At 33.4% G+C, this 12003-nt stretch overlaps 2 protein-coding genes across 2 annotated transcripts; one reads left to right on the top strand and one right to left on the bottom strand.

Moving 5' to 3' along the window:
* Window positions 1–268: 268 nt before the first annotated feature.
* P175DRAFT_0433604 (lipase ROG1 family protein) lies at window positions 269–3345 on the top strand (the record flags this gene model as incomplete). Its single annotated transcript, XM_040893609.1, has 3 exons — window positions 269–459; window positions 517–1383; window positions 1485–3345. 3 exons carry the CDS (start codon window positions 269–271, stop codon window positions 3343–3345), a joined length of 2919 nt encoding a protein of 972 aa, XP_040753754.1.
* Window positions 3346–3411: 66 nt separating this feature from the next.
* On the bottom strand, window positions 3412–4708 carry P175DRAFT_0498894 (inositol monophosphatase family protein). Its single transcript, XM_040896609.1, has 3 exons — window positions 4554–4708; window positions 4397–4478; window positions 3412–4239 (listed from the first exon to the last, which is right to left on the bottom strand). The coding sequence occupies exons 1-3, from the start codon at window positions 4699–4701 to the stop codon at window positions 3561–3563; spliced, it is 909 nt and encodes a 302-aa protein (XP_040753753.1). The 5' UTR covers window positions 4702–4708; the 3' UTR covers window positions 3412–3560.
* Window positions 4709–12003: the final 7295 nt, after the last annotated feature.

The raw sequence follows: 12003 nt of genomic DNA, 5'->3' as shown, positions 1-12003 counted from the left end.
TAATACCCAGGTAATACAATATCCTTAGTAATTGGTATCCACCTGGGCTAATACGCCGTTGGATATAGCCCAGCGAGGCCTTGGAACAAGACGGCTATTAGCAAGTTGCGCAATTTTATGACTACATAAATAGCACACGAGATCTCACGTGGCAAGGCTGATTTTGTCTAATTCGATTACTATTTGCTCAAATGTTTCATCAACCTTCGCTTTCTCTAAGCCCCAGAGTGGATCGCAGAAAGTAGAATGGCAAGTGCACTAAGAATCGATGCTTGTAACTCCTCGACTATATTCGGCTTCACAAACGCGTGACCGGGCCCCTATCTCCTTCACTCGTTCTACTTGGCCGAAGTTTTATTCACTCTCCGGCTGGCAGCTAAACCCAACAGATGCAAAATTGGCGAGTGACATGCTGCTGATTCGGCAAACCGGAAGCGTACGGGTTGGCGAGGTTGTGAGGTTCGCTTCGACACCCTCCCTCAGTTTCTTAATGGGAAAATTAACATATCGCAATAGATATACCCTGACATATACTCCGGCAGTCGATGGCGTCCAACCTTCCCTAACTGCGCTTCATGTCAAAGTAAAAAACACATCGGCAATTCCACTACGAGCGGCGTATCTACACGGCCCATACACACTCTATGCCGCCTGTTACCCGTCTTCTTTCGATCCGAATATAAAGTCTGATCTGGTCGATGCTGATGTCGGCCCCCAGTTTGAACCCTATCTCAAAGCCGGTGGGATATGGAACGCCATCATTCCTATTACAAGAGAAACCTCGCAAGATCGGGGCCATGTTCCCACCTCCCAATCGCACAATCAGCAAAGCGTAACGTGGGTCATCGAGATTGTTTCCCAGGTCGTTTTTTCCAATTCGGCATCTGTAAATTTCGAGGTTCTAGTTGGTCGCGATGAAAGCTCGCTGGAGTCTTTGTCCTCAAGTGGACTCCTCGAAAGCCCCAAGGCTGCCAGCTTACTTGATCACTGGCCCCCTGGTACCCGAGGCGAGCAAGTTCTTGCCACCAAAGGAGTATTTTCTGACTCTGTTCAGCTGCTGGTAGATGATACCTCTAGTCTTTGGAACACACCCCGCCTTCCAGTCCTGAGCTGCGAGGAAGCGAATAAGAATAACAAAACATCACGCACCGAATTTACCGAGCCAGGTGCTTTAAATCCAGGGATAACTGACAATTCCGCACCCGTTACACCCTCCAAACCGCGCAAAAAGATCCATCTCGTAGTGTTAACTCACGGGTTACATAGCAATCTCGGCGCAGATATGCTCTATCTCAAAGAAAGCATTGATGCCGCAGTTCAACGAGCTAAAAAGCAGCACGCGCGCACAGACGATCAGGCAGTAAGTATGGCATGTTCGCAAAGGTAAGCCCGTCTAAATTCAGGCTTTTCCGTAACTCTCCACATATTTGCTTTAATATTTTGTCCTCCGTACTGACGATATAATTGGTTTCTACTGGTGGAAGTTACAGTGCAAAAGATAGTGACAATTGTGACTGTGAAGATGAGCAGGTAATTGTTAGAGGGTTCCCAGGGAATGCTGCTCGCACTGAGCGTGGTATTCAATACCTGGGGAAACGTCTTGCGAAATATGTTCTCCTGATGACCTATCCGGACCAGCCTCATCTGCCTCGTAAAAAGGTAAAGGCTAGAACGTTTACTGGTCCTTTTACTTCCTGGAAAGGAACGGCAGGGGAGCCATCTACTACGTCCGATGCTTTCTCCCAAACTTCGTCAAATATTCACCCAGAGCAATTGAACTTGGATGAGCACTATGCCTACCAAATAACGAGCATCAGTTTCATTGGCCATTCTCTTGGGGGCCTCGTTCAAACATACGCTATTGCATATATTCAAAAATACTCCCCTGAATTTTTTGACAAAATAAGGCCAATCAACTTTATTGCCTTGGCAACTCCTTTCTTAGGCCTCAGTAACGAGAATCCGATGTACGTTAGGTTTGCTTTGGATTTCGGCCTCGTTGGTCGTACTGGCCAGGATTTGGGACTTAGCTGGACGGCACCTAGGGTACGAAGCGGGTGGGAGTCTATAATCGGCGGAAAAGGAGAACCATCAAAATCCCAGAGTCGCGCGGATGCACGGGCAAAACCTTTGCTAAGAATTCTTCCTTGTGGTCCTGCCCATGATGTGCTTTCCAAGTTCAAGCATCGCACGGTATACTCTAATCTGGTCAACGATGGCATAGTTCCTTTGCGGACGTCGTGCCTTCTCTTTCTTGACTGGAAAGGGCTAGACAGAGTGGAAAAGGCGAGGAGAGAGAATGGAATTGTTGGGACTATGGCTGAATGGGGATGGGCCGAATTAACTGGTGCAAATTCAAAGTCCCCCAAGACCTCTCGCCCAGCTACAGACTTTGAAGTGACAGAGACTACGGAAAGAGTTACAGGGCTTGTCGAGAGAGTTTCACTAACGGCGATCTCGCAACAAGCTATTGATACAAACTCCCTGCCCTCTGATTCATTGGTTGACAATGGGTCTTCCGACCAGGCTCAATCCCCACTCGAGGGAAACCATACTCCCACGAACACAGAAACACACGAGAAAAGCCCGCAAATTCGGTCCAGCCCTCTTAGTGGTTTATTTTCGATGTTCAGATTACGGCAGTCAGCTGGCTCTGGACATAGGCAAGCCAAAATTCTCAGGCGCAGCCAAACTCTTGCTACGGTATCTCCCACAGGTATAGATCCACAGAATGGTTTCCATGACGGGGATTGTGCCGATGATTATGGATTCCAACCACCTCCGAAGACGACAGTCTTTGAGTCGGCGAGTGATCTCCTGATGCCGCCCCTGCCGCCCACTGAATTCATTGTTGACCCTGCGTCACGACCCCGGACTATTTTCCATGATCGGGTTTATTATCCCGAGGATATTCCTCCTCCATTTACTAAACGACGGGCCTCGACCTTTAATTCCTTTCAAGGTGGAAGCTCAACCGCACATCCTATCTCTACAGACGAACCTCTAGGTGAATCTGGCCTCAAAGTTGAGGAGAAAATTGCTAGGGCTTACCACCGGAAATTATCCTGGCGAAAGGTTCTCGTCCGGCTCGAACCTGATGCACACAATAATATTATTGTTCGGCGAATGTTTACCAACGCGTATGGCTGGCCGGTTGTGAAACACCTTGTTGACACACATTTTGGTTCGACGTCTCCAATCAGCTCGGGAGAAGGCCCCGCGGGATTTATGGGGAGTATTACCCCGCCGACTGCACTTGGGAGCAATGAGGATGTCCAGGGAGACGGCGGAATCGTGAAATCTTCCCCGTCTACCTGCAATGGGGTCATTTCTGACCATCTCTAATAAGGACGAGTTGAGGAATACTTTTAATACTACTGATAGATTTTTTTCAAGGAGAGGAGGTTTTGAGGTGGTGGAATATTCCAGGAGAATATACGGCCCAGGAGCTTTTGTATACTGGGGCAATTGTAGAATAGATAGTCGTTGGCTATATACCCTAAATTTCCAAGTCGCTGTTCGTTCAAGAAACAGTACGAAAACCAAAGCATGTGTTTAAATCAGTACTCAAGTCGGCCCTGAATGGAATCCCAGAATTCCTCAATGAGTTCTTTCTGGCCATCCTTGTTGGGTGCTGCCCTCACCGCGAGATACTTTCTTCCATCAATCCTGGCTTCCCAATCTCCTGGGTTTCCGTCCACGATGATCCCGCCAGCTTCCTCGAGGATAACCCAACCGGCGCAGACGTCCCAAGCCCAAGGGCCACCCTCCCAATACAGATCAAGAGTCCCAGCAGCAACAGCACAGAGATTTAGGGCCGCAGATCCTATGCTGCGCAGGGCCCGAACCATCACGCCACCATCCTTTCTATCTCGTCCAATTCTTTCGAAAGTCCTTATCTTTGTTTCCCAATTCTTTCCTGATCGTTCTGACCCCCATTCGACACTAATGAGAGCATTTTGCAGCCCAGTTAAGGGTTCAAGATTGGCTCCCTTGAGTGGAAGCCGAGTGCTGCGATTCAAGAATGCACCTTGGCCACGAATACCCGAATAGAGAGTTTCGGTAAACGGGTTAAAAACCACGCCTACCGTCGGTACACGGTTGACTGCAAATCCGAGCGAAACACAAGCATGCGGAAACCCATGCACAAAGTTGACTGTGCCATCAATAGGGTCAATGACAAACGTGGGCGCATCTGTCAATGGATGCGCCGGATCATACGTTTCTTCCCCATAGAACCTGAATTGCAGACGAAGGGGAGCCCCCCCCCCCAAAGACACACAGTATTAGCAGTGAGGGATAGAAGAGCCTAGGGGCATGGTATATCGCAGGGAAACCCTGTTGGTACCCACTCCTATGGGTATTAACCAAATGTTTGAGCCATCACATCACGTACTTGAAATCCGGGTACTTTTCCTGCAGTGCGATACGTATCATCTCCTCGACTGCACGGTCATATTCGGTCACAAGATCTGCGCCTAGTGTCTCCTATCAACAATGTGGGGTTTCTTCTTTAAATTCAAAGATTTATCGTGGGATACCACTATACATACTGTTTTTCTTGGACCCTGTAGTGTCTGTACCCGGCAAAGCCCCAGTGATGATTGCTCCAGCTTTGAAGGCTAGTTCAATGAGGGTCTCGCAGATTTCATTGAGGTTGAGTGGATTGTTATTGCTATCCATTGAGGTTTCTGCACTCATGGTTGGGGATAGCCGTGGGGTTGGTGTAGTTAAGTGGCTAGCTCGAAGAGGGAGAGAGATATATATACATAAGGTATACGTATAGTATGCCTATGTATATATATATTAGCACTGGATCGGGAGGTGGATGTAAACGGACAGTCTCAGGAAAGTAATTTACCGCCAATTTAGCTTAGACTCTCTTCCCCACTCCCTATGCAAGAAGGCATAATTTCAATACATACTCTTCACTTGGATAGAGTATAGCATTTCTACACGAGAGGGAAAAAGCACCCTTCCTTGCTGCCTGTCACCACAGAATACAAGCTATTCTAATTTATGACCAGCTGATTCCCTAAGAACTACCTGGGTGACACCTAACACCTCCAATAAATGACCACGGACCGAGGACAAAATAATATTAACCCTGAAAGAGTCTTTCTTTATAAGCTTATCATGTAAACTTTTGTTCTAGTCAATAAATAGAAGTATATCTCTATAGGTAGAAGATGGTCTTCTTCTGTAACTAGTTAGTTAACTAGAAAGAAAGGTATTAATAATATTCTACCAGACACCCGCTCCTCATTATACAGTTGTTGAATTGAAGGGGTATCTCGTGATGTACTTAGTAAGCAAAGGGGGGTTATTACCCTATATTAAGGCCTTAGGCAAGCACACAACCCCCTAACAGACACACACATCAATATATCTGATCACCTGCTTCCATTAAGCTACCCCTAGGATCATCATATATCTAACAATTAAGAGTCTTATATTTGCTCAAAGCACGTGAATCTATACTAACAATCCCTACTAAAATCTACTAATTATTAAAATACTGACGACCCCTATTAAACCTACTAATTAGTAAAATACTAAGCACAATACCTTTAACTACTAATAATAAAGACAATGTAGTAAGGCTTACTAAGTAGGAAGACTAGCTAATAGGGCAATCCTTATTCAAAGCACGGGCAAGAGATAATGATCTGTAAGAAATAATAAAAAGTAATAAGAGTTATCTATAATAACTTATTAAATTAATTAGGAATAGTAGAGAAACTTTACTAGTAAATAGTACTAGGAATTCTATAATATTATTATAAAACTTTAACTCTAAAGTAGTACTCTATAAAATAGAAATAAATAAGTATAACTATTAGGTTATAGAACTTAGGAAACTAAAAAATTAGATCTAATATACTATTTCTCTAAAAATCTATTACTTCTACTACAAGCTAATAAAAACCCTAAAGAAGTAGTACCTTAAACTAAAAGAGTATATAATAGTTAACTAAAGATAAATTTAAAATATAGCTTATAATACCTATATAAAGGTAATCTAACCCCTAAAAGGTAACCTAGTTAGTTAGTTAAATAACTAGGAATTTGCTATTTAACAGGTAATTAAAGTAAATCTTAAAGTTATAATATTACTACTAAACTAGGTAAAAAACTTCCTAAATATAATATATTACCTAGCTCTATCCTGGACTATATCCTATTAATCAGACTATAAGAAGAAGATACTAGCAGGAATACTATTATTCTATACTATAGTAAATAACTTCTATAATACTATTAATGCATTCCTATAATAGTATAGTAAGACTAATAGAGGAGCTTTTAAACTAATATTTACTATTAAAGATATAATAGACATAACTAGTAATAAAGAAATATCCCTGCTATAGAATAAGGGAATAAAATATAAATATAGATATAATAGTATAGGAAAAATAGACTTTAAAAGAAGTATTTTTAAGAACTTATATTAATTATATAATATATATTCTTAAAGATATAAATAAATATAATACTTTTATTTATTCCTAGAAAAGGCGCCCAAGGACTTCAAGGAAAGAAATATAATAAGGAAGCTAGTTAATATATAACTTAAGATAAATAAAGCCCTAGCTAAAAAAGTAGTAAAGGAGCAAGAATAAAATAAACAAGACTTAAAATAACTAGAAGAAAGAAGTAACTAAGGAGTAGATTAAATAAAAGATAGGAATAAAAGTAAAGTTAAAGCTTTATTTAATACCTAATTTAAAATTATATTATACTTATTATAGTACTCTATTATTCTTAACTTAGGATTATTAATTTATATATTTAATAATTTATATTAATTTAAGTAATATATAGAATTAATATAAGATAACTATATATAGGCAGGAGACTTGAAAATATCTATTATAGGATATAAAGATATTAGTATATAAGTTATAATTTAAAAAAATAAAAATATAAAATATAACTATATAATCCTTAAAAATATAGCTTACTATAAAAAAATAGCATGCAACCTAGTATTACTTATATTACTAAATTAAATAAGTATTTATTTTAAGAATAATCCTAACTTTAACCTACTCTATATATCTAAAGGTATAGTAGCAGCCTATCTTAATAAGAAATATAGCTAATTTATAATAAAATATAATAGTAAATTATATAGTATAATAGGCTAGGTAATATTCTAAACTATTACTAGTATTAGAGATGTAAAATAGTAGTATTTATACCTTAGATATCTAGGACTACAGGTATTAGATTATCTAGTTAAGAATACTAAGGAGGTAAGAATTAGAGGACCTACTATAATAGAATATAATACCTATAGTATAGCAAAAATAAAGTAAAAAATTAACTAAAAGGACTATATTACTATAGAAAGACTAGATCTATAATTAGTAATTAACTTTTATAACTTTAAAATAGAGATAGATAATTATTAAGTCCTACTATTAGTTATAGATAGGTAGTTAGGTTTTATATAAGATTACTACTTCTTAGACTAATATATAAAGATAATTAAAAATATCCTACTTAACTTATTTACCCTCTTAGAGAGGTAATATAATATTAAACTCTAAATAATTAAGTTAGATAGTAAGATAAAAAGATAGTTAGAAAACTTTATATAATCTAAAAGAGCAAGACTTGACTACTCTATTCTATATATACTAGCCTAAAATAGAGGCGCAGAGTACTTAGGGGGTGTAATAAAAGAGAAGGTATATATAATAAAATAGGGAGTAAAACTACCTATATTTTTATAGCCTGAATATATTTATATAGTAGTATATCTATATAACTAAATACCTAAATATTAGGTAGGATAAAAAATATTAATTAACTAATTCTATACTTATATTACCCACTAAGATAGAGTAGTAGTAAAATATAAGAAACCCTAAGGAGCTTACCTAAAGATATATAGTTATAAGATATTTATAATAATTAAATTATAAGTAACTATAATAGTAAAGTATAGAAAGTAGTTTAACCTAAGAGTATTTATAGAATATATAATAAGATATAAATCTACTAATATCTATTAAATATAGAACCTAAGGAAAGAAAAGAAAATTATCTATATAAGAAATATTATATTTAATAAAAAAGAATTCTTCTTAGGAAATAAAAATATATTTATTTAAATAATAAAAAATAATTTTCTAATAATTAAAATTAATAAATTTAAATAAATAATTAAGGATATTAAAATTAAAACCTATATTTTAATCTAGAGAGTATTAAATATAGATTACTCTATAATAGAGAATATTCTAGAAGGTAATTTTAACTTGCTTAATTATCTAGTTTAAATATTAAGATCAGTACTTAAAGCTATAGATAAGGATAAGAATACTAATATAAATAAGTAAATAGCCTATCTAATACTACTAGGTAGCAGCCTAGAATAGTTAGCAGTAATATTGGCAGGTACTTACTAATATAAGATAGTTAAAATTAAAGAAGAAATTAAGTTAAATAGAAGCTACTAAATTACATAGAAATCAGTATTCATAGCAGGGAGGTTAATATAACTAACCTAATAAGATAGAATACTAGCCTTTAAGATAGAAATATAAAAATAGAATAGGTAACTAGAGAGTTTAATTAAGACCTACCTAGATTAGTTACTAACCCTTCTAAAGATATACTACTAAGTTAAAAACTACTTACTATCTAAAGAATTTATAAAGATAGAGTAGGACTACCTAGCTAGCTATAAAATAATAAAAATATAAGTAGAAGTAGATAAATCTAAGTATATAAAAATATTAGAATATAAATAAGTATATATATATAAAAATAATTAAGATAGTAACCTAACTAAATATAAAGCATGCCTAGTAGTAAGAAAAGATTAATAAGAGAATTTAATAAAGAATCTATATATTATAACTCTAGTAGTAAGATTTCTCTAAACCTTCCTAGTAATAATAGCCTAATTTAATCTAGAATTAAAGTAATATAATATTATAAATATATTTATTAATATAAATAATAATAAGAAAATATATATAAAAATACCTCTAAAATATTAAAAACTAAATAAAGTATTAAAGCTAAAGAAAATATTATATAAACTTAAATAATTCCCTTACCTATAATAGATAACTCTCTAAAAGGTCTTAAAGTTACTAGGATATAAACCTATTTTATATAAATTATATTATATTATTAGAGATAGGATCCTAATATTCTTTTATATAGATAATATTATATTTACCTATTATTAAAAATTATTAATATAAATACAGGCCACTATATAAGAGCTTTAGGACTAGTTTAAGATAATAGGAAGAAATAACCTATAATAGTTCCTAAGAATAGAGATTATCTAGGATAGAGAGAATAAGCTTATCTAGCTAGATTAGTTAGTATATATTAATAAGATTACTAATCTAGTAGATAGAAAGGAAGGTCTAGATATTACTCCTATATTAGTAAAAATAGTACCCTAGAAAAATTAAGATAGAGTATCTTGCTTATATACTTAATAATATTAATAGAAGGTAGGATTTATAATATATATAATAATTATAACTTAACTAGATATTATATTTATAGTATCCTAGTTATTCTAGTGCCTCATAAATCCTAGTAAAGAATACTATACTAAAGTAGATTAATATCTATAATATCTAAAAAGAATAAATAAACTTACCCTATAACTTAAAGATTTAGATAACTACCTATTATATAGTAATACCTTATTTATAGATAATCAGGACTAGAGAAGCTTATAAGGGTATATTATAAAGTTATTTAGAGATATAATAGGATAGAAAGTTAGCAAATAAGTAACTATAATAATCTTTATAATTAAAATAGAATTATTAGTATTATTATATATAGTAAAGGAAGGAATCTTTACTAAGTATCTATTAGATAAAATCTAGGTAGAGTTAGAGAATCTAATTATTAATATTTAATATAATAACATGCAAACTATTTAACTAGTAAATAAGGAAATTAACTACCTAAATATAAGGTTATACTATATAGATATTTATAATTACTAGATTAGGTAGGAAATCTAGAAGGGAAGAATAAAAGTATTATATTATTCTATTACTAAGATAATTATAGATAGATTAACCAAGATACTACCCTACTAAAACTTTAAGGTATTTATAAAGGATTTGGGAATAATAGAGAGACTAAAGTTAATAAATAACCTATTACTAGATATAGTTTAAATCTATCTAGAATAAAGATAGTATCTTAAATTATATAATTATAGATTTAAACTAGATAAAATCCTTTGAACCTGAGGGGGTATGTTAAATTAAAGGGATATCTTGTGATGTACTTAGTAAGTAAAGGGGGGTTATTACCCTATATTAAGGCCTTAGGCAAGCACACAACCCCCCAACAGACACACACATCAATATATCCGATCACCTGCTTCCATTGAGCTACCCCTAGGATCATCATATATCCGACAACAGTTGGTGATCACCTGATGCCTGGTCCCACCTGACGCCCGATTTCACCACCACTAGCAATATTAAATATGAAGTAATTTAACCATATATAATTATTATTATCATGTGATCTTTTAGTAGATAAATATAGTTATTATTAGGACTTTATATATAGTTTTTAATTAGTCTAAAAGTACTATAGAAGCCAGATCTTGCAGCCTTAATAATTTACTATTAGAGGGGCCTTTAGGACTTCTATAGATATTATTAGCCTGGTTTCTATAGATTTTTACTAGTATAAAGTTTTAGAAATCTTTTTTAGAGACTTCTTTACTTACTAGAAGTTATTTTAAAGCTAGTAATTTACTTTCTTTACTAGGTAAATATTCTCTTTTTATTATTTTTTTTACTCTACCTCTAGTAGCTATAATTCTTACTAAAATACTTAATTTCTTTTTTATTCTTTAAGCAAGTATTATTTCTCCTCTTTAATAAGCTATTAATAGACCTTCTCTTGCTCCTTTAATATCTTAATAAGTTATATAGCTTTATCCTTCTATATTTAAAGATTACAAGCCTACTAAATCTTTTAAGGAGAGTAAAAAATTATACTATTATTTTTAAGAATTATAAGCTTAAATTATAAGAATTTCCTATATTAATATTTTTTTTTCTTATTCTAAAGAGCTAATTTAAGGCCTTAATAATATAGTTTTAGAATAATATTCTTTATAAAGAAATAATATATTATTAAGCTTAATTTTTTAGTATTTTTATTATATATATTAGTAATAATTTAATTTAAAAATTTCTTAATCTTCTACTAGTCCTCTACTTATAGAATAGAGTATAAGGAATTACTTAAGAAGGGCCTAAAGTTATTCTACTTATTAAATTAAACTAGAATTATTTCTAGATTTAGCAGTTATATCCCTATAGTTTACTATAAAAAAAGAATATTTTTTATTAATAAGGCCTGTTCTTAGGCTAGCTAGAAAAGGTAGAAGAAATCCTATTTAGTAATATAATTAAGACCTATTAATTTATATAGAAAATTCTTAAGATTCTTACTATAAATAGTAGAGAGAGGGCTAAAGATCCTAATATTAAGTAATTATAGTAAATAAGTTAAATAAGATAAATATATTATTAATAGAATCTTATTAATATTATAGTAATTAATAAACTTTATAGTAAGATAAGATCTATAATTATTAAGGATAAGAAACCTTTATTATCTATATATCTTATTTTTAATCTTGTGATTAAATATATTAGTTAATTAAGTATATTCTAGCTTATTATTAGTCTAATTACTTATAGAGAAGGTAAAGAAGTAAGAATAAAGCTTAGGATTAAAGTCTTGAAGCTAGAAATCTTATATATTACTAGTAAAAGCCTGGTAAATAAAATCTAGTAAGAGAAAGATTTTATTAATATAAATATAAGTAATTAAAATTATTTACTTATAATTTCTATCTTATAGGTATTATTTAAGCCCTTCTCTAGTTATATATTTCTACTTTAAGAAGATCCTAAGATCTTTAATTAATATTTTAATAAGAAATTCTTTCTTATTTATATTATAAATATTCTC

Source organism: Aspergillus ochraceoroseus (assembly GCF_002846915.1).
Source record: "Aspergillus ochraceoroseus IBT 24754 chromosome Unknown P175scaffold_2, whole genome shotgun sequence".
Taxonomy (NCBI): domain Eukaryota; kingdom Fungi; phylum Ascomycota; class Eurotiomycetes; order Eurotiales; family Aspergillaceae; genus Aspergillus; species Aspergillus ochraceoroseus.
This window is presented reverse-complemented; position numbering and strand designations above follow the sequence as displayed.

Excerpts from the sequence above, each read along its gene's own strand:
- P175DRAFT_0498894 (XM_040896609.1), bottom strand. The coding sequence starts at position 4,701 with ATGAGTGCAGAAACCTCAATGGATAGCAATAACAATCCACTCAACCTC. Across the intron at positions 4,479-4,553 it reads TACAGGGTCCAAGAAAAACA|GCGCAGATCTTGTGACCGAA; the intron begins GTATGTATAGTG and ends AGGAGACACTAG. Across the intron at positions 4,240-4,396 it reads GAAAAGTACCCGGATTTCAA|GTTCTATGGGGAAGAAACGT; the intron begins GTACGTGATGTG and ends TCTGCAATTCAG.